Source organism: Pseudopodoces humilis, chromosome 1 (genome assembly GCF_049639895.1).
Source record: "Pseudopodoces humilis isolate 2021_Gansu_Grassland_sample_001 chromosome 1, ASM4963989v1, whole genome shotgun sequence".
Lineage (NCBI taxonomy): Eukaryota > Metazoa > Chordata > Aves > Passeriformes > Paridae > Pseudopodoces > Pseudopodoces humilis.
In genome coordinates, this window is record NC_142200.1 from 22,390,413 (window position 1) to 22,413,642 (window position 23,230).

The window sequence follows — 23,230 nt, forward strand, 5'->3', positions numbered from 1 at the left end:
GATTAAAAAACACACAGCAAACTTCTGACTGAAGTATTTGAGTTTCCCATACCTCCGCACTTTGTTTCTCTTGGACGCTGTGGTCCCTTCCTGAGGGAATGCCTGGACAGATGCAGCGATCTGTGCCTCAGAACGCAGAGCCGCTCACCTGGCGCTACCTGAGCAGAGAGAGGTTTCTGCTTCTTGGCGTGACCGATCGGTGCTTTGTTTATCCTGCTTTACGAAGCTCATTTTTGTTTTTATAATTTTCAGCCCTCACCTATGCCCGCCCTCCCGCCGGGGCGCATGCGCCGGGCGGCACTGCCGGGCCCGCCTCGCCCCGCGCGTCACCCAGGAGGCCGCGCGCCGCTCCGAGGTCAAGATGGCGGCGAAGGCGTCTGGTGAGGCGGTGGGGGCCCTGGGGGGGCGGCGGGGCCGGGACCGTCCCTGTCCCCCACCCGCCCGCGGCGCTGGGCTCACCCCAGCCCGTGCTGGGCAGCGAGGCGGGCCCTGGCGGGGAGAGGGAGAGCCGGGGAGCCGCTGTGCACCGTGTGCCCTTGACGGGGACAGCGAGTGCCGGTTCACAGTGCCGGGCGAATCTCCTCGGCAGCCCTCCCGTGGCAGCGCAGGGAGCCTGGCTGTCATGCCTGAGCTTTCTGGGCGTAGAGAGTACTCGGGAGCACTAGAGGAAGCCTTGGGCTGCTTATGAGGGGCCTCGGGGATTGCTGTCCTGCGCCGATACCGACTCGACGCACAGTTGGTCTAAGGTTATTCCTTGTCCGGCCTTAAAGGACGAAGGAGTAACTAAGTAACCTGCTGAGGTTGTGCTCTAATGACCGCTAATGTTTGGGGGGACACGTGGTAACACAGGTGTCTTAAAAGTCACATAAAACAGCTCGCCCGCACTGCATTGCCCGTGTTGTGCCGTTCGTGGCCTTCTAGATCCCTTGTTGAGATACGTGATTATGTGTAAAGGCACCTTTGCCGTCCCAAACCACATTTGAAGGAAGGTGAACATGCTATATGTGGTGTGGAGGTTTATTTTTTTGTCTTACTGATTTTTTTGCTTGGTTGGTATTTTTGAAGTTTTAGTATGGATTTCGTGGTTGTCTTTGGCAGCTCTTTGAAAAAGGAATAGCAGTCAAGTATCTGGAGAGGAGACTAGAAGTATAATATGTATATTATATCTATATATATATAATATAATATATTATATAATACGTATATAATGTGTATAATATGTATATATTATAGTATAATAATATGTTGGGCTTGAAGTCACATAGCAAAAGACAAGGAACTTAGATGAATTGTTGGAAAAGCCTGGTGGTTTTGCTGTGTGTAGACTTTATGGGTTTTGGTTCATGTGTGTGTTAGAGTCTTAAGAGTTTTGTTGCTGTCTTTGATGAGGAATTGGTAGAATTTTTCCAAGTCTTAAAGCAGCCCAATATTCAAATTTAGTGAAACAGTTTGAACTCTTGTATGTAATGAGCAGTCTTTCTATCTGTTCAGTGTCAGTTACAGGATACTGAGACGTAGAAGCCAAGTCACACATGGTCAAATTCAAACTTGATGAAATGTTACATTACTGCATGTGTTGGAGGCCAGCAAACATTTGTGTACTGTCACAGTAATGTTTAAATGTTGGATTTTACCTTGCTGTGCAACTGATGATGGTCAAATTCAGTTGCAGGAGGTGGTCGCCTGTTAGACAAGATTCGCAAGTGGTATTACAATGCAGCTGGGTTCAACAAACTTGGTAAGTGTTTCATTGAGTTTTAAAAACTGCAAATGTAACAGTTCTCAAACTAGTTATGGTTCATAGATGGTATATGGACATGCATGTTGGCATAAGTCTTTTTGATCAAAATTAGCTACTACTTCTGTGGTGAGAAAAGTCAGTAACAGCTTCAACTATTTCTGTTATTTTTGTGTTTGCTCATGTTCCAGTAAATTAACTTATAACAGCTAAGGCCAGTCTGGGGTAGTTGAAAACACTTTGACAAAGCAGTCCTGCAAACTCATTTATTTATATTTCCCCACCAAGTCACTTTCATTTGCCAGTGTCTTCTAACCCAGAGACTGCCCTTGAAGCTGGAGAAGTTCCCACTGATAGTAGTCAGCCTATCTGCAGTACTTACGCAAAGTATCCAAAGTGCAAAAAAGGTTATAGTTATTCTGCCCTTTGTGTCAGCATAACTTCAGCTGGCATCACTCTGGCCTGCACAGTGGTGGAATAGGTGTCAAAACAGGGCTTCCTTAGGGAGAAGAGGGTCCCTTAATGGTATTGTCTTCAGTTTATTCAGAGTTGGTACCAAATTTCTTTCAAACATTTAGATGGCAGAACGGCTCTTGGATGACAAGAATGTCAATATTTAGGTGCAATTTATTGCTCACCGCAATACAAGCAAATCTCTTAAAGGAAGTTAACATACCTGCCCAGGAAAAGTTAGAAAAAAATTACAAAAACACCTGTAAACAAGCCTTCCTCCAAAGATGCAGTACTTAATTCCTCTTTGATAACGCCTGTCTGCTGAAATTCTTACTTCTGCTGCTTCTCTGGAAATGCAAGTAAAAAATTAGAGAAGCACCAAACTTAATATAGTGATTAAACTAGCAGCAGTGCTCCCTGTGACTTTGAGTCTTTCAGTTTTGTATTTTATTTCAAAAGAAATTTTTGTTTTATTGAGACACAATTGCCAAGTCAGTCACATGAGATTAAAACCTTTAACCACAAGTCAGTAGGTATGTTGTAGTAATCACCTTTCATGATAAGATTTCATCTTTGAATGCTACAGAAGTAATATTTCATTAACACTGAATCTTACAGAAGGGTTGGTTGAGTTTCAAGAATCCTTTGTGTCACAGAAGTTGTTGGAATGTTTTTAGTTTTGAGAAGACTGGGTGTTTCTCCCTGATTTAACTTGTAATTTGGAACTCATGCACCAACATAGAGCTGCAGGTTTCTGTAGCTTCATGTAGTCAGCAGAGATCTGGTCATGGCAGTTTAGAGAAAAAGTCTTCAGTACTTAGAATCATCTGTGGCTGATTCTAAGCTCTCAAAAATCCTTTGCCTGGACAATCATCTTAAACAGAGATATAAAATTAGATGCACATAAGTTCACCCCTTAGATCCAGAGACGTTTTTGTTCTGTATATGTATATTCTCATGAAACACATTGAGCTAAATACCTATTTTCCTTATTCCCCTTTAAGAAAAGGAGTAGAAAAAGTAAATAGAGTCTTTGAAAGTCAATGTTTAGGATTGCATATTGTCTGTGAGCAATTAGTGTCTCTCCTGGATTGGTTTGGTTTTTCTTCATAATTTTGTATTGGAAGTGTTTTGCCCATGGTACATGAGCCAATCCTAAATCTTACTGAAGAACATTTATTCAGTGACACTGTAAATTCTTCTTGGTACAGGGCTATTGCGAGATGATACATTGCATGAAGATGATGATGTAAAAGAAGCATTAAAGAGACTTCCAGAACATCTGTACAATGAAAGAGTATTTCGCATAAAGCGAGCACTGGACTTAAGCTTGAAACATCAGATCCTTCCAAAAGACCAGTGGGTGAAGTATGAAGAGGTACGTGCATGGAGTGTTTCCAAGGTGCACGTGTTAAATGGCACTGCTAGGGCTGCTGGTTGGGAGTTTCATTTTCTGAGGGGACACATGTTTACGTGTTCTTTACAGTGAGTAAATGAGCCGGTATCTCATGGAATACCTCTGGAAAACACTTTTGATTGCAGTTTTAAAATGTTTTTCAGTACAAATTACTAAATTTTTCTCAAAATGACAGAAGCTTAAGCTGCAGCTAAGAATCACAACACACTGTTTGTGTTTAGACAGAATATTTCTTCTAATAAGCTGACAGACAGAGACACTGTGTAAATAGCTTTAGAATTCTTAAAGAAGGTCTCCTGCTTTTCTGATTAATTTCTTAATCTTGCAGAAAATCTTGAGCCAAAGCTTTTATTGATGAAGGTGCCAAGAAAGAATAATTTGAAGGGAAATCATGCATTAAAATAAGTGTCATCTTGTAATTTAAAAAACAAACTGCACTTTCCTTATAAGATGTAAATAAATTTTATTTTTTGGTAGTGAATTGATTCACAGACTTTGCATTGCTGTCCACCACAGCTTTCTCCAGATTACCCAACAGAGAGGGATTTTATTGTTAAACTTTTGACCATAGGAGAGTATGCAGGTATTAATGCATCTCTGAGTAAACAGAGGCTGTTTCTTGTGGTCTCATAGGTCATACTTAGGTAACTGCTACATTGAATAATGCATGGTCACTTATTTCCTCAAGCAGCAGTTTGGTTTGTAAGTGTTAAATGTGGTCAGGGTGTTCTATCAAATACAAGTTTACTGTGCTGGTTAGAAGTTAAGCTCAAAAAGAGATTTTTCTGGAGTATTATTGTTGGACTTCAAACTAATTAAAGTGGATCTTGTACATTTGGGTATCTGCCAAAAACCCCACTCTTTCTAAAGGCATAGCTGGAAGCATCATTTTGCCTGATGAGGCATTAGGCATTAGGGTGAGGCACTAGGAATTAGTGGTTGCTTCAGGAGAGAACTTGTCATTGCAGACCTGTCAAAAGTTTACCTTTTCAGGGTAAGTAAGGCTGGATTTTTTTGGTTTTTGTTTTTTTCTTTATAGGTTGGTGTTTAGTCAGACCTGAGGAGGAATGAGAAACAAATAGTTTGTAGGAATTGCTGTAAATTTGAATATATTCTCTTCTCTTTCAGGATCACCCTTATCTTGAACCATACCTAAAAGAAGTAATCCGTGAAAGACACGAAAGGGAAGCATGGAACAAGAAGTAACTATTGAGCTACTTCATGCAAATACCCAGATATTTCTGATATTTTTAAACATTTGGTTATAGAAGTCCACAGGGAGGCAATTGTGAGGCTGAGGAGTACTGTTTCAGCTTGTTCATTGAGTCTGATCATCCAACTAAAATAAACATGTCAAACTATAAAAATCTTGGAAGAGTTCTTTCTAAATGTTAAATCTAAAGCTAATGTTCAGATCTTTCCTGTGAGCATATATATTACACATTAGCTTAGTGGTATGCAGTCTTCATTCCAGCTTTTGATTCTTACTCTTTTCATCATACAGCTGTTTTCTGCAGTAGTAGAATTAGGTAAGAAGTGTTCAAGGCTTTTGGTGCTAGTTGCTCTCTAAGTTGAAAACAGTTTGGTATTTATTCATCACTTGTCACTGTAGACAACGATACTGAACCAGTGTTTGATGTTACAGTGGTATTGTGAGATAGCAGAATGTCATGTTCTGTGTACCCAAGCAGATACATACTTTAAAAATAGAAAATACAGATGATTCCTTAATCATAAAATATGAAATGTTTCACTAACTTTATACCATATACATTGTTAAGCCTTAAAAACTATTTTCATGTAAACCATAATGACTGTCTCCATATTTTTAAGACTTTTTATTCTTTCAAAGAGTAAAAGTGGTATTCTGATGTGCTTTAAAGAACACAGCACTTAACATAGTTAACTTGTGTTTTTTTCATCACCTAAAGCATGCTCTAGTTTTTAGTTGTTGCTATCCAGAAAATACTGGCCCTTACTGGCTGAAGATCTGGAGTTTAGTCTTCTATAGTTTAATGGTTAGTGTGAATTTGAGACACATACTGGTATAAAGCATGAAGTTCAGAGCCTGTTGTATAACCTGGCTGAAGTACAGAATCTTGCATGCTGGCCTCAAGGTTTACTTTTTTCCCTTCTGTTGTGCATGCTTGTCTGCCAACTGCAACATTGGCTTTACCAAAAGAAAAAGGAGCAAACCACATCTGCAGTTTTGAATAGGTACCACCAAATAAATAAAATACTGGATTAGAAGCTTTTAGCTTTGCTCATCACTCTGTTACTAACCTTCACCTGCTTGCTTAAGTCCCTTGCATCTGTAGGATGGATACAGTGATCCCTCAAAACTTGACGGCCTGATGTTGCAAAACAAAATTCTGCAAAAATATCTGCATTGCCAATATTCCTCTAAAGTCTTTGTGGAGATTATATTAAAAATTTGAGGTTTCATTTTTCTCCTATAGCAAAATCTAATGATTGAATCATTAGATTCAATAATTTGAATACATAATTTGATGTATTTTTGGGAACTTTATGATTTTCTTCCAAGAGACAAATAAGGCATGAAGTTTCATGCTTCTCTTTATAGAATTATTAGTTTATAGTTTTCAAATGAAATTAGAACTATTTCAATATCTCTCAGAATTATATTAGAAGACCTAATTGCATAGTGAAAGTAGTACTTTAAAAGCATAGCTGGTCACATTTCTACAAAAGCTAGAATTCTGTGGACAGACTGTCTGCTTATTTGACCACAAGTTTGGATCAAGAAAAAAGTCACTCGAAAATTACTTGGTTTGGACAAAAGAGTTTTGTTGGCATAAGGCGCTTAAAAATAGGCTGATCTTTGAGTGAAGTGCAAAGCAGCCATGCCCCAGTTGGCCTAAAGCATCTGAAATCACTGACCCCTTTACTCTCAAATATAACATCTTAGAGTCATAGGTGAGTAGTAGAAGTTAGTAAAAGAGTCTTCCCAAGTGATCTTTTGGGCAGCTCAAGGGAGAGAGGAAAAAGGAAACCATGTTAAGGGCTTGCCTGTTTGCTGAAGCTTCATTTAAATGAGTTTTCAGATGCTTCTGACTTGGATTGATAATCTTTAAGTTTCCATAATGTGCAGTCTTTTGAAGTATTTTGAAATATTTACTATTGTCTAGTTGTATCTTGGAAGGCTATTAGTAAGGAAAGTATTATTTGCCATTTTTTGGCAGAGATGGAAGTGTATGTAAAAATAGGGAGGAATAGGGAGGAAGGAGGGTGGTGTAAGACTGGCATGTGTTGCCTGGGAACCAGGAGCTATAGCAGCTTTGTGTTAGAGACCAAATTCTTCTTTAGGATATGTGATGTGAGATTTGTATGCTTCTGCTGCTGGCTAGTGAAGTGAGTAGCTTGGGAGATGCTTCATATTTCACCCTCTGGTGTTCCCCTCCGTGCACACTGAGTTGACGAGCATTAATCTTCGCCAGGAGACGTGGGAGTTGTCTTGTATGTAAGTTTTGAATCCTGCTGGTGACAAGTTGGAGGGTCAGCATGATTCCCAATTTTGAATGGTTGCAGTTACGCTTAAAAATATCTGGGATGGAAGGAATGCAGTTGCAAAAATGGTGTTTCAGACCTGTAATTTCACTGTCATGATTCCATCTCACCTGTCTCTCTGTGGGATCCTGCCTTCTGAATCATCCTGGCCTATGTAGCCTTTAGTTTGCTACCTGCAAATTTGCTTCATTTTAAGGAAAAGCTTAAACAGTAAAGGGGATCAAATGGTTAGAGGTGAAAATAAAAGTCTGGTGAGGAAGGAAAGAGCATTCACCTTGGAGAACTGGGCTTTCTTCTACTGTCACAAGGTTCTTCTGTAATACTAAGCAAGACACTTGGTTCACAGAAGCTCCATAAGAATTTTGCTAAGTGCTTAATATCCCCTTGCTTGGAGCTACATCTGCAGAAGTGCAGAGTAATCACATTTAAGTCTAGGTTCAGTTTATCGGTTCTGAAAATATTAGGTGCAAGTATTGGTATTTATCCGTACACACAATGCTTACTACAGGTGGTGGTAGCAGGAGCAAATTTCACAGGGATTCTCACAATTCATATTCCTCTGGTGGTAAATGCAAAAATACTTATATAGAAGATGATATATTTGTGTCCTGTACATGGTACTTTCAGAAAGGATGAGTTTTGCACTGAAGAGGATTGAAAAGAACTTCTGAATGAGAAGTGTTGCCTACTGGGTAAAATGTGAACCTCAATTTAAGGTCATACCATCATGTACAATGCAACAGCGAATCTTGCATCTCCTTATTCCTGATTTTGAAACCTTCATCTTGGTTAATGTAGATTTTTGGATATAAATTTTATAGGGATTCCATAAATTACTGAGGTGTTTTTGTAGTTTTTAGTTCACTACATCTGAATTATATGTGGTAAAATTAATAGTCTGAGCTGACATTGCTAGTCCTGCAGTTTGATGATGGCTTTGGCTTATATTATTCATCATTTTGAGGAAACATGTGCTTCACTTGAAGTTCTCTTTATTAAATACATAATGAAATATAAGAATACATTTTGATTGCTGAAGATCATGTTTGCTATGTCAGTCTGATTTCTTTCAATTTTGAATTGGTCAACCCCAAAACAATGGATTTTTTTCAGCACGGTAACAAGAAACATATGCTTGTTTTACATCCAACTTCCATCTGAAGGAGAGCTACAGCAGATACAAGTCCCATAAGAATTTTTATGAAACATCGTGCTTGTCATTTTGATGGAAGCGTTTTAGCATTAGTATGATAAACGCTTTCTGACTTGAGGCATTTTCTCTCTAGATAGCAAAGGTCAAAGATGACCTTCAGGATTTCTCCACAGTGTTGGCGGTCAGTTTTTGTGGGCTGAAATTGTGGCCAGGACAAGGGCTGCTCCTGGGCAGCAGAACAGGCAGAGGCACCCCCTCCAGGGTGATACCATGGTGACTTCACTTGTCATAGCCTCTCTTAGCTGGTCTACAACCCAAAGGGGTAGCATCTTGAAAAATTGTAGGCCATGAACTTTGTTAACAGTTTGTGTTACCATCTAAATATCATTGAATGGGGCCTGATCCTGAAAAGAAACCTGTTTCCTCAAACTCCCCTGCAGACCACGTGGAGCTGTTAGCTTCCTTGAGTGTCAAGGAGTTCCTGACTCACCCAGAACCTCTGCTGGTGTTGCTGGGATGAGGTGACAGGCAAGTGTGCTGTCCCAAGGTGACAGAAAGCATCTGCGCCTCTGCCTTCTGGGCAAAGTGCTTGTTAAGATATGCCTGGAGAAGGAGCCCTCAAAGCCTTCTGCTCACTGGTGATTTAATGCTAGCTTATGAAGGCAGCCCGCCAGCTCAATTCCTTTTCCTTCACAAAAGGTGTGGATTCACAGTTCCCTTCTCTGTGAATGCTTACATATTTTTTACATTATATTTACATATTTACTGGAGTGCAAGTGGGACTATTAGTCCTTTTGGCTATCTCTCTTCTGCTATGAAAGATCTGATAAACTACCAGGAGACATGAGGACTCAAATTGGTTGGTTAGAATTTTTTTCTAGAATGGTTTATGATGTGCTTCAAAATAAGGGCAAAGCCTGACTCCACTTACCTAGAGGCACTTGACTGCTGGGGCAATTAACTTCTGCCCTGCTCTCTCCTGAGCCCTGGCGCTGGCCTGGGGAGATAGGCCAAGGGCCAAGTGAGGAATGCAGAGTGGGTGAGGGGTTGAGGTAGACCCAGGATAAGAGAATCTGAAGGAAGTCTAAGGAAAATAAATTGACCTCTATCCCTTTTGCCTGCTTTGGAGGTGCACAGTGAGGATGAGGTGGAGTTGGTGCATTTACGTGCAAACATGTGGTTTCATGCATTTTGGGAAATGGGACCACTGAGTATGAGTATGTGGAGAGAGATATGAGGTGGTTTGACAAAGGCAAGGGTGCTTTTCAGACCACTGCAGAGGTGACACCCGTGTGTCTTAACTTTGGGAATACCAAGTTCATGGTACTCACTGAGGCATAAGTTTTCCCTAAAGAATATTTAAAGATTGTCCACTGAACCTTATTGTGAGTGGAATCCAAGCTGTCCTTGCCCTGCCTCCAGGCAGGGTGCCACAACATGGCGTAAGCATCCATCTCCTGTGGCCCAGCCTCATCTGTTTCTTTCACAAAAACCAGAATATCTTCAAGAAGATGGCCCCACAGTTACAAGGTAGGTCTGAGTTTTGAGTGCTCACATCTCTACTGCATAAGAGAAGCACTGGATCTTTCTTTTCCAAAGCCTAAGCAAGTGCTGGAATTGCTGTTTTATGAGTGTGCTGCTTTGGTTCCTGTGCTGGGAAAGGATCTGGAGCCTGAAACCGGATCAGAAGGAGGTAACTCAGCACAGCTGGGCTGTGCTCTCCTCAGCCCTTCCTAAAGCGGTTCCCCACTGGCGTGCATGTATCTGGTTCTTTGTGTCTAAATCTTCTGGATTGCAAGGGGAGGCTGCATAGTGAGACATGGAGTTAGGCGCTGCTGCACTCAGTATTCCAACACCTAAGCCCTTTTATGAAGCCTCATACTCCCACTGTGGCCTAGCAGATTGAAATGATTGTTTATAAGCAGCAAAGTTCAGAGTCCAAAGCTCAGATCTCTTCAAGGCACTTCAGAGGGTTTTCTGTCTGCAAGTTGAGTTCCCCAGTGGAGTATTAGTTTAAAAAGATACTATTATGAAACAGTCATAAAAGCAGCTTGATCTGTTTGGTTTGTTTCAATTAACTAAAAATTCTCCAAGTTCTCTGTGTGTCTCGGCTGCAGTGTCTCGCCCTGAAGAAGGTGGATGAAAACTCCATCAATGTGCAAGCGGGCCCCCAGCAATGCTCGGCACTCAGCCGGCCTGCTGGAGCACACCACACTGTCGTGGCAGTGTAGAGGTGGCTCTGATAAAAAACAAGATGCATCCTGCTGCCAGGTGAGGCTTGGCTCAGCTCTGTTCTGTGCACTGCAAAAGCCAAGGTACCAGAGGAGGGGTGAGATCATAATTTTGGAGCTCTATGGAAGCAGTTATCCCTGCTTAGGAGCACTTAGGCTCCTAGGGCAGGGCAAAGTCAGGACATGGGGCTGCACTGACAGCAACTAGACATGCCTTATTTATATGTTTTATAAAGTGACAACACCAAAAAAAAAATCTTGAGAAAAATAATAAAAGTAACAGACCATGTTTCCTTTCAGAAGTGCAGCTTTGTTTTTATCTGGTCACAGACTTGCTCTTTCTCGTGGAAAGGAGGGGTGTAGTCACCTTCATCTCTGGAGTTCTGGGGGATCTCTTTCATGAATTTCCATCCTTAGCTTTTCATAAGTATACCAAACCCAGTGGTGTGTCTGAATGTGTCCAAAACAGCCATTGAAGCCTTATTCAACAAGCTACTTCAAAAAGAACAAGAGGAGGTATGATTTGAAGGGGGACTTCTCCTCCAGCTGCTTCCACCCAGCATTTTAAAAACACATAAGACACAATAAAGCACGTGTTGACATAAGTGAGCCTCAAAAAATCCATTGGATTATTTTGAAGGAGTATAATCATAAGCGGGTAGAGTTATCATCCTTCACCCAGCAAAACAATTACATCAGTGCAGCTTGGACTGGGATCTGCCTTAAGATCTCCCAGATGTTGCAAATGGTGTAGTTGCTGATCAGTTGCTCTGGGTAATTATAAACTGTGAGATGGAGGAGAGGAGGTTGGCTCTCAAAATGAAGCAACATAAAAGCTTTTTGGGGAATTATAGAGAGGAAATCCACTGTTCACAAATAACACCAAGAGCCATAACAGTCTCTGCTTATGCCTGACTTTCTCAGACCAGTATTATGGACATGTCTCAGAGCCTATCTTGGACCTGAGCTATGGCATGCTTCATAGAGATGAGCCCTGCAGCAAGGGGTTTGCTGTGGACTGATCCTAGCTCGTTCCGATTCCTGCTCAGAAATTCTTTTAGCAGAATCTCCTAGCCTGGAATGAGGGACCTGCTTCCCACCTCACTAGCAGAAGCCCATCTGATCCTGAGGCAGCAGATACCAGCCCTGACATTCAAATGGAAAGAAGCAATCTGGGTAAAAACTGCCACCTTGCAGGCCCTGGGGGAAAACAACTTTCCCAGCCACAGGGCTGGTCCCCTGTTCAGACCTGGCCTGAGCAGCTGGAGGACAGAACCCCTGAGGAGGTGTTGGTGCTGTGCTGCAGCACAAGAGTTCAAGACTCTGGGAGCTGCAAGAAGATGGGGAGCAGGTCCCTGATACTGTAGCTGGGTGGCTCAAACACTTACCAGAGCCTGTCTCCAGCTCAAAAGTTAATTTTTGTGCAGTTTCTCTGAAACATTTGTTTGTAGCACAAAGAAGCTGTGGGCATGGTGAGCTTATGCCAGAAATAAGCCTCGGTTCCTGTCCTCATTGTGTATGACTGCTACCTCCCTTGAGCACACCAGCAGGTCACTGGGCTCATGGAGCATGCTCAGGTCATCAGTGAACCTCTGCTCAGCCCTTTGAAGGATTTGGGAAGGCACCAGCATCCTGAATAGCCTTTGGGAATCAGCTGGAAGGTGCTTCAGCCTTAGAAAGAGAGGGGATTTTGGAACTCCCCCATGCTGGTGTTTCCATGGGGTAACATGAATTGGTGAACTGCCACTCCAGGGTCCCTTCTGAAAGCCCCAAATCACAGTCCCACTGGGCTCCAGCCATGCCATCTGTCCAAGTGGCAAGTACCTGGGGTGTCGATCCAGCTCCCTGCAGCCCAGGGAGCCACATTTGCCAGGTTGCAGAAGTGCATCAGGCTGTGAGCAATGGCATGTGAAAGCATGGTTCATGTGCTCCCAGCCCATGGCTGTGGCCCTTTCTACCAGCATGTTTCTGCTTCACCACCACCTGCTCAGTGGGGCTCCTGAACCCCAGTGCAGACTGGGGTGCACTCAGGGAGGGTGTGCTCAGCCACCACCCTTGCCAGGGATGCAGGTGACTTCATAAGCACACAAGGGTGACAAGCTCAGCAGCAGGTCAGCTGCACAAAAACAAACCCCTGGCAATGCCAGTGCCCCAGGTGGAGGGGTGGCTTTGTCTTGGACACGATAACAGTGGGGAAAAACACATCACCCATCTCCAGCATCACCCATCAAGGCCACCTCACCCTGACACAAGGTGGGGCTGTGCTGTAACTACAAGCACCACCACAACGTCCTGGCATTGTCTTCTTCGCTTTTTTAATTTCATTTTTCAGGATGACAACACTTTAGAGGTTTATGACCAACAGGAGAATTTACTACTAAGTCATATACTGATGTAATGAAATCTAATATATGCTGTGTAATGAGTTATGAGATGTTATTTAGTTTCAGGGTTTTATTACTTCAATCAGTTATGACTATATTTCCTTTTATATGATTGCTCACCCTTTAAACATACCAGATGACTGTACAAAGAACACCTAATAAAGTCTGGAGATGTTAAAATATAAATGTTTTAATTTTTGCCATAAATTTGTTTCAATTCTACCAATGGTGGCTTTTGCACTGGAAGTGGTGCACTGTTAGCAGTGCAGACCCTGGTAGTGTTGACTTGTTCCTTTGTAGGAAGAAGCTGGACAACTGTGCTTCATTACAAAGCACAGTTAGTCACCAATGCTCACCCTTGGTGATTATACACAGAAATGGAAAGGCTTTTAGAATATAAACAAATGAAAGACAACACTGATCTGTGATAGAAGTCATTATCTTAATTAACCTCTCATATCTACCCTTGCAATTGCAACATACACATGCCCTGGTTTCTACCAGTCTTCAAGAAGGAAGAATCAGGCTTATGATCTTCAGCATCAAGATTAAATCCAGAGATGTTCTTCCCATGTACCATTTGGCAATCCTCCTAATTTTTACACATTTATGCATTGTATTCTAAAATCTTTCGGGATAACGTCAAAACAGTGGAATTGTATAGCTGTGAAACAAGATCAGGATCAAGTCTTCAATAAATCAATGTTTTTGCAAGCAAAGGACAATTGCAGGAGTAGAGTCTCAGTTGTGATGTGTTCACAGTGAGTGTGGAGTTCTCAGAAATTATTGTAGAATGTATTTTATGATGATGACAACTCTGCAGTAAGGATTTGTGTCCAAGTGGATACCGACTGCTGTAAGACTGTAGCATACAGCCACCCACTCATGGGAATGCAGAGATCTCCAGTGCTGCTGGCTGGGGTCCTGCACGGGTGTCACCTGCCTGGAGATGACACCTACATATAACAGAAGTAATTACAACCTTCTAATTTCCTCCCCACCTCTGCAACAGGCAGCACTTGTGTGGTTTGCTGAACCTGGTGGAAGTCCCCACCACGGAGGTCCAGGGCAGGGGAAACGGGGCAGTGCTGTGCTGGCCCTGAGGCTGTGCTGCTGCTGAGCTGGGAGGAAAGAGCCTGGTAAACCTGGGCCACTGTACAGGTTTTCTTGGCCATCTTCAAGGGAGAGAAAACTGCCTCTTAGTTACATCTTAATTTAGAGTTTGCAGCAACCAGAAATATTTTCTTCATGTTTAACCTGCTGTGACTGTGACTGCCACATATATCATGGCCCAAGGGTATCTTTGTAGGGATGATCCCTGCTGTTCTACTGCCTGCAGCAGAAAGGTACCAGAGGCCAAATTTGACAGAAGTTCCATCCTCATCTCCATCCCAGCCTCCGAGTCCTATCTATGACCAGACTGTGCCTTGGTTTAGCTGTGGGTAGTATTGCTGCCATATGTATTCCCTTCTTTCCAATTCTGCGAGGCAGGGTGTCATCTCAGAAGAGTCTTTCTGGACAGCTATCAATTGAATGTTTTTTAGTTGTATGTACATCAATATGCTTTACTTCTCCCAGTATTTATTCAATTATTGATAGAGATACTAACTGAAGGGAAAAACTTCTAAATGATCCATCTTACTTCGCCATTCTATTAATATCTCTATCACTAATTGCATAAAGTTTATGAGAACTACAGCAAGAAATTAAATAAAGACTTTACTATTCACAGTTCCAGGCTAATAATTCAGCCAAAGAGAATCATACATCAAATAAATGGCCAAGTGTACTTAAAATGTGTCTTTGTACAGTAACAAGGAACAATTTAATCCCATTAAGAAAATGTTGGCAGTGGCTCAGTGTTTGGGAATATGCCACTGAACTGTCCTGCTGTAACCTTGGATGCAGGAAAAGTTGAGACAAAGCAGCATACTCAGTTTGACACATCTTTGCCCTTTAGGTCCTTAATGATGCAGTGATTTACTGAAACATTTAATATTGTTTAGCTGCAGAAATTGTCTCATACATGGAAACTAACCAATAACATGCTTGCTGAATGTGCCCTATCTGCTCCTTCCTAAGCAGAGTTTATTTGCAACTCCATAAAACACAGATTTCTGAGCTATCTCAAAACAGCAAGTCCACATATTAACTCATAAGAAACAAAATATTTGTTCCATATATTTTATTTAAGGTATAAAAAGACAGGTAGGTTAGTTTCTCACTAACCAAGGATTCAAGAAAAACACTTTTTTCCTCCCTCAGGTTTTAGTTTTCATCTGGGTTACTCTGCTTTTACTTTGCCCCCATTATTCTCAGAAGGATCCAGAGTACTTCTCTTTCTCCAGGTACTTTGTGTGTGGGACTCTGCTGCCAAAACAACTGACTTCTTTCTAATTAAGAAGGATTTAATATTTACCATTTACCAAAAAACAGTACGGCTAGATGCATTTCTCATGACCACATATTGGATCCTTGCAGTTTTAGATATGGATCCTGGGAAAAATACTGTGTAAATTAGTGAAAGCATTAGATTTTCAAGATGAAATCACTCATTCAGTATACCCTACCTCCAGTAGCCTGCTGGGGGCTCAGCACGATGAGGGCCTGCTGCTTTGGACTGTTCCCCACACTGCTTCTGCTCCTCCCCATGCACACAGCTTTTTTCCCTTCTGCTGGTGTGTCACTTCCCTGATTCTCTAAGCATGGAAGGAAAACGGGTGCTTTGAGTGGTGCTAAAATGCACAAATGCTGTGAGTAGGAAGTAGCAATATTCAGTGCCTTCCACTGGTCCTCTATGAAATTCTTGCTCCTAAAGTATCATCCGTGTGGTTTTCCTCCACTGTTACTTGCAATATCATGTTGTGGTGTGGAATGAATCACTTGACAGAGCTTTGTGACTCTTTGTACTGTAACAGCTTCTAGAAAAATTGAAACTGGCAGTTTCTGTAATAAGGCTTGAGGAAATATGTTTGAATAGTGCATGTGTTTTATAGTGTAAGGTCAGAGAGTACACATACATTACAGGCTACAATGGGGAATAAGAGAGTAACTACAGATATATGTGTAACACACAAACATGAGTGATTTTTTCAGTTCTCATCCTCTGGCATTTGTTGTCAAACTAAAGGGGAAAAAAATGCTTTTTGTGTGACTGCAGGAGTGTTCACTTCACAGAATACAGCTTGGAAACCACAGGAAGCAAATAGTGTGGCCCGTAGAGATGGGGTGGCCCTATTTTTCTTGCTCCAGTGCTAAGGATCTGGCACAGATGCTCAAAGAGGTTGTGCTCCTGTGCTGGCAGCCCATGGTCATGGCCAGAATGGGGTAACCATGCTGCTTCCAGCAGATTTACTTCAAGGAGCGGAGGGGCAGCACAGCATAGTGGGGTGCTGTACCCTATCAGGGCTCAGCACCAGCACTGCCTCCTAAGTGGCTCTTTGCTGCTGACAACCTGGTGTTGATGGTTTAAGGGCAGCTTGCTGTCAGTGGAAGTAATATGACAAAAATTAGGTGGGCAACAGGGATTAAAACATGTACAATATTGCAGAACTTGTTAGGCTCAATTACACGAGTCAGGAACTAGTGGAGTGTTTGAAGACCTGGAAATAATTCCAATTTGTCATACCAGGAGACTCCTTCCCAGAAACCGGCTGTGTAAGCAGAGGCAAGTCCACCATATGGAGAACAGATGTCTCAAGGGAGCTGAAAAGAAGATACTTTGCTAGTACTAAAAATATTCAGTATGAGGAGGTGATAACAAGTGCTTCTAAAGAAGAAGCAATTATTTGTCATTGAGTAGGCAATTTTTACTGTTTCCTAGAACACAAACCTATATGCTTAAATAATCTCAGACTGCCAGAGTGAGGAGGCACTGATTCACAGCTTGGGGTATAAGCTATAATGATAAGCAGATTGCTCATCTTGGTTAACCATCTGATTTTTAAAGCATATTTTATCACAGTTTGTATCACTGGGGAAAAAAAAAAAAAAAGGAAGTCAGAAGACAATGAGTTATTGGTGTACAGTTGTTTTAATGTACAAAGCAGTATGATTGCAGCTTAGATGTTTTACTTTTTTCCCTTTAATTAGGAATGCTCATAGAGGTTGACACAGTTTATAACTCAGTCTTGTTAGAATGGTGTCTGTGAGAGCTGCCTCCAAGGACCAAATCTGCTAAAACATCAGGAATGAGACTTGGGAGAAGCACTTCATCGCTGCCTTTGGGTGCCTCAGGAGATGTGCTAAGGGAAGATCCAGCTGAGCAAAGAAGCCCAGGGGCTGCTTGAATTCAAGTGGGGGTCTGCAATGACTTGCTCTATAAGCAAAAGCATGCAGCTGTGGCTGCTGCCTGTGTAAGTACCAGCCATGGTGCCCACACATGACCCAGGCAGATGGCTGGGTTTTCCTCCTGACAGAGCTGTTCTGCTTCCTGAGCAGCAAAACAAGAGCTATTGGCACAGCTCCTTCAGCTCCTGCAGAACTCCAGCAAATTACTGCAGAGAAAGGTAAAGCAGTACCAGCAAGGTAGGGCCCTGGGGCTTATTCTCTGGTGCTGAAGTGAGAAGAACTGTAATAGGCTGTCTGCAATAGCCATTCATCTAATCTGTTATTAAAAACCTCTAATGACTGCACTCCCCCAGCCCACAAAGGCAGCCTGCTCCTGAGCTTATATTTGATTATAGCTGGGTAGTTTGTCCTACTATCTAAGCTAAATCTCCCTTGCATCCTGTTAAATCTATTACTCCTTATGTCCACTCTCAGTGGATATAAAGACAGCAGATTTTCATCCTCTTTACAGAAAAAAATGTGAAGACTGTTATCCCACTCCCTTTGGACCTATCTATCTTCTCTTCACTAGACTAAACAACTCCAAAATCTTTCAATCTCTCCTCACAGGTCAGATTTTACAAACCTTGTAATACCCTTGATGGTCTCTCAGGACTTTCTTATTTCATTTATGTCTTTTCTAAAAGGTGATGTCCAGTTGCTAGATGCAAAACTTGAGGATAGAGGTTCCTAATGCCATGAAGTTTCCACCCAGCCCTTATCCTCACATCCTCACGTGTCCCCTTGTGGGTGTCACTGTGCTCAGGTGGGGTGTGTTTACCTCCAGGTCTCTTCTGCTGCCTGGTTGGTCACACCTTGTTTCAATATGAGCCCTTCTGACCTCCTAGTACTCTGCATGTATCTCTCTTTGGTTCCATTTGTTGATTCTGGAAAACCTCTCCAATTTTTCATAGCTATTTTGAATTTTAATCCTGGGCCCCACTATGTTCACAATCCTCCTGGCTTAGCGTGATAGGCCGATTTTATAAGCATACTTTATTCCATTATCCGAGTTACTAATGAAAATATCAAACTGAAACAGGCCCCAAACAGACCCTGGGTGACCCTATTAGAAATGGATTTTCAGTTTGATAACAAACCATGATAAGTTCAGCATGTTTTCTAACCACTTGTGCACCCACTGATTAATGATTTCATCTACCTTAGCTGTCTGTATGAGAAAGTCATGGGGGACACATTCATATGCCCCACTCAGCTGGGCAATTGCTACTTTAAAACTGTAAAAAACAATTATTAAATACATTGTCTTTTTCTGCTGATCAGTGCTGGGGTCTGCAGTGATCATGAGTCTGTAATGCACCAAGCACCCAAGGAAACAGTTAAGAAGGGAAGGACAAGAGCAAGGCAGCATCCTCTGCAGAGAACAGCCTGTACTGAGGCTCCTTCCCTCTCATCCTGCATCTGACCATGGGTGCTCCAAACCAAAACCCAACATCTCTGGTAGCCAACAGTGAGAGCAGCAGCATCCACAGCCCCAGAAAGGTCAAGGGATTGTTGCTAGTTCAAGGTGAGAAACATTCTCCTTATTTTGAGAAAGGATTAGCATTTCTACGCAGCCCTCACATACATGGAGAAATCCTCCAGTGGAGGATCTGTCAGAGGGAAAAGAAATATCCTTCTGGGAGAGCACAGGAGAAGGTTGTGCTTTTCAGGCTCAGGTTTGAAGAGGACACTGCAGGAGTGATGGAACTTTATTGCTAGGGAAGAGACAAATAGTTTTTAGTACACATTTTGGTTGCATGTGGCTGAGTGTATACTGGGTGCCACGGTGGCTTCTGCAGCCACAGGATTCAGGACAGAGCCTTTTCTGCTGGTAGCTCTGGGCTATGTATATTACACCTTTACATTCAGTTTGATACTGCCTTTAGCCTGCTGGCCCCCTGCCAGTGCAGCTGCAGAGAAGTTGGGGAAATTTGCCATAATTTGCTTGGGAATTCTTGTGGAAAGAGAGTTTCACCTACTGCAGTGGAAGGGATAGGTTTAAGGGGTTTGGGTTTCTTTTTGCCCTGAAATGCTCATCCTCACTTAGAAGTAAGGTGGAGTTCAACATTAAAATATTCCAGCTTAAGCATACAGGAGAACTAGAAATCAGTAATGAAGACTGTTCAGAAAATACACTGAACTCATGCCCCAGATTCAAACAAGGCAAATGTTACTTTAACCAAGATCCTATAGATGTTGCTAATACTAGTGAAGAAGAAGATACTGTCAACCCAGATTTTGGTGAACACCTTTAAAAAGCACCGAGATGGGTGTCCTAGTCACTGCTCAGACAGCAGCACAAGCTCAGCCAGAGTCAGGCTTAAGGCAGCCTTGCCCACATGCTGCCTGGCCAGCAGCCAGTCTTCCCCTGCCTTCAAGGAGTGAAATCCTGGCACTAAAACCTCTGCCAGCACCAAGAGCCCCAACAGCTACACCTTTCAGCTGCAATAGGGGTCTACCAAGCCTAGAGAAAGAGGACTGCAAGGGTATGGACAATTAGAGACACAGCGGACTTTTATGTGTTTCCTATCAGGAAAAGTGTAAGTGATGTTTTAGGTTTTCAAGAATACCCTAACTCAGCGTTTTGCTGCAGCAGGGTGGTCACTGGGCTTTGGACTGCAGCCCAGCCAAACAGAACGGAGCTTTTCGTCAGTTAAAGTCCAAGAAGGGAATAATGATCTCAGAGTTTTGTATTTATCATTAGACTTGGCCTCCTGACCCTCCTAAAGAAAGGCAATGACTTGAAAAAGCTTTCACAAAGCCAAGACATAAATGGTTGCAGTAAAAATGAATTTTATCCTGATCTCTCTTTTTTTTTCCCCAGATACACAACTTCTATTATGTTTGGATAAATCTTGCCCCCCCCGGTTCCCTCAGAGTGGTCAATGAAGTTCTCCACATTGGAAAGCTATGCTGGCCCAAAGATGTCACTGTCTTGGCAATGGCTCACACAGCCCCAAACAGGGCTGTGTGGAGTTATGTGGAGTTTTGTATGATTCAGCAACAACAAGTGTGAAAAGGCTGAGACTCCTAGTGCTTGCCCTTCTCAACCTTTTCATGTTCCTGGCACTTCCTGCGAGCATTGCTGGCTGCAGATATTTAAAGAGCAGAAAGAGCGAGTACTGAAGTTAGCTTTTTTTATTTTTTTTCACTTAACATTTTTCCTTCCTCTTTTTTAATTTAGGCAGAAATTTATGCTTTTATGGACATGAAAATCTTCCCTCGGTTTATTAGCACCAGCATGGAACATCTTGCTCTCCCAGCAAGCACTGATGAGCAATACCCCTTGTCCCAGCAGCCTTTCTCCTCATAGCAGGCACTTTTTCCCCTCACCCAAGAAAACATGCAGGGTCTGTGTGGTGAAAGCACAGGGGTTTTTCTGTCACACAGAGGGTGCACATTCAGCATGGTGAAGCACAAGCACTGGCTAAAGCGATGAGGTACCTTATATGTTCCCATTGATAGGCTGCACCATACCAAGAGGTCTTTGGCATTTTTGTCGGAGGGCTGGACATTACTGCTCTTTGAAAACCTAAAGACCTCCACATAAAAAAAAACCCAAAGCCACAACATAAAAGATCTCTGAAAAAAGACTAAGGGATTTCTATGCTTCCAGTACACCTATGGAAAAATGGAGACAAAATCTTTCCATGCTACACCTACATGAAAAGCCATGCTACAAGATTCCTTTATGCCTGCCACAGCTCAAAGCACCATGTTTCATCCTTCTAATATAATTCTTCTGGTATGAAATAGGGGCAAGGTCTACACAACTAAAATGGGACTTCAGTCTCAAAAATCCACCTGACCCTAGGCTGTGATTTAGTCTCCGTGGTTGTATTCTCCAAAGAGGTACTTAGATTAATTGGGTACTTCCCAGGCCACTGGCACCTAACTTCTGACATCCATGTATCCCTCAGGTATAATGGGAATTGTTTATCAACGTTAAATTAATCTGGTGGTGGCTGGAGGTTTTGAGGAGGGGAGTTCAGAGAGCCAAAACCACTTGACAGGTAGGATTTCTCTCCACCTGCACTGGCTGCCTCGGCAGAGGTGCCAGTGATTAAACGGACAGAGCCTCATTTCTCAGCCAAAGATGCCTTTCCAGGTGCCCAGTGCGCAGCACTGCTTGCTGCTGAATGCAGAGCTGAATTCACTTTCAGATGAAAGCAAATTCACCTACAGTCCTGACATTGAAAGCAATCACATGCTTAGAGACCAGACATGTATGTTTGGTTTTATTCCCCTTTTTCACAACATACATGATTGCTGGAAATTCTTTCCTGTGCACAATCTTTCCATTTTCCGTTTATTTATCCTTATTCAAAGCTAACAGCTGGTTTTACCTATGAGAACCAGCTCACAGATGCACTTCAGGATATAAAGCACATTTATGATAAGACACCTGATAAATCCCTGTATGTTCCATATCTTTCCTGTAAAGCTGGGGAGGAGGCCAGTGGAGAAGGAGGAAAGACCTGCTTTAGGATGATGTCATGGTTGTTGGGCACATCTGCCCCAAATTAAGTTACCATCTAAAGGGCTTATTTCTCAAACATATTTCTTTTCAGCTTGGAAGGAGACATAAAGCAGTGTATCCCTTCAGTTTGCATTTGGGGAGTCTGAAAATTTGGGATCACCCTCCACAGCATGCCAGCAAGATTTACTAGTGCTGAGCCGCTCAGGTAATGATGCTGTACAAGTTGCACGAAAATGAATCTTTCTTGGTTCCTTGATTAAGTTGTGACTCCTAATAAATCTTCCAGAGACATCAAGCCTGTCTTGCTAAAAGCATGAGGGACCTTTGCAAAGACCTCTAAGAAGGTGTGAGAAAGAGGTCTCATCTGTGAGAAGAAAGCTTTAAAAAGTGAACCTGTTTAAATTTAAAAGTATTCATTCTCAGTGTTTCACAGTAAACTCTATTTTCATGTCGGAATTAGAAGACAAAAATGCAGAATGCATGGGAATAAACAACAGTGTTTAAACACACCAAGAATGAAATATTTGCAAATAGGCTGCTTTGTCTGCTGCTGTACCATCCCTACCCCCCCATACCTCCAGAAGAAAAAAAGGCAACAGGAAAAAGGAAGAGGGGAAATCAAGGGCAACTATTATTTTTAATACTTTCTGTATGATCTTTTCCTATGAAGGCAATCAGCCTCTATGGTTTGTGGGTGAACAATAGGAGGCAAATGCTGGACCAGACAAAATCCTCATACTCTTGCTGCCAGCAGCAGCTGTCCCCAAAATATTCATGGTGGCAAAGCCTTGTGTAACAAGGGAACCATTTTTTTTCTCCTGAGCAGACCCCCAGACAGAGCTGTGCATGTGTGTGGCATCTTCTGCATTGGAGGAAAAGATGCAGCACATGCCACACACATGCACAACCTTGTAACTGCCTGGGCAACCTGTGCTGCCTCTTTCAAAGCCCCAGACAAACAGCATCAAAACACAGCAGCCCATCTAGAAACCATGGCCCTGGTTTTCCAGCACTACAGTTGGTGGAGTTACACTCAATTACACCAGCTGAGGAACTATTCCTACATTTTCACCTGGTTCCTGAAGATTTATATACTAATTCTCTGCAAAGCGTTACAATGGGGGAAAAAAAATCTCTAACTGGGTCCACAAGCCCTATTTCATAAGTGAGTTATCTCAGCCTTGCTGGGTCTGATCTTACTGAGAGGACGATACATCCAGGGCTGTCATGTAAATCATTTCCTTTTGAATACTTATGTCTAATCAACTTCAGACCTTGTTTTGGACACATTGTACGTTTCATAAGCTGAAGAACTCTCTCTGATGAAATCCTTGCCTCCTGACCCCAAAATACATCTGAACAAAATTGTCCCATCAGGAGTTCAGATAATTGCTTGGCCTTTCCTGTCAGTCATAAACCAGACAGATGCAACTTTTTTGGACACTTCCCCACACTTGACTGCACTTTTCAAACATATTCCAAACAGCGTAAGAGAATAGGAATGGTTGCTTTTA

The 23,230-nt window shown here is 42.4% G+C and overlaps 1 protein-coding gene across 1 annotated transcript; it reads left to right on the forward strand.

The window, feature by feature from the left end:
• Positions 1-252: 252 nt before the first annotated feature.
• On the forward strand, positions 253-4,975 carry UQCRB (ubiquinol-cytochrome c reductase binding protein). Its single transcript, XM_005517009.3, has 4 exons — positions 253-380; positions 1,667-1,738; positions 3,403-3,569; positions 4,737-4,975. Exons 1-4 carry the CDS (start codon positions 362-364, stop codon positions 4,812-4,814), a joined length of 336 nt encoding a protein of 111 aa, XP_005517066.1. The 5' UTR covers positions 253-361; the 3' UTR covers positions 4,815-4,975.
• The last annotated feature ends 18,255 nt before the right edge of the window (positions 4,976-23,230 follow it).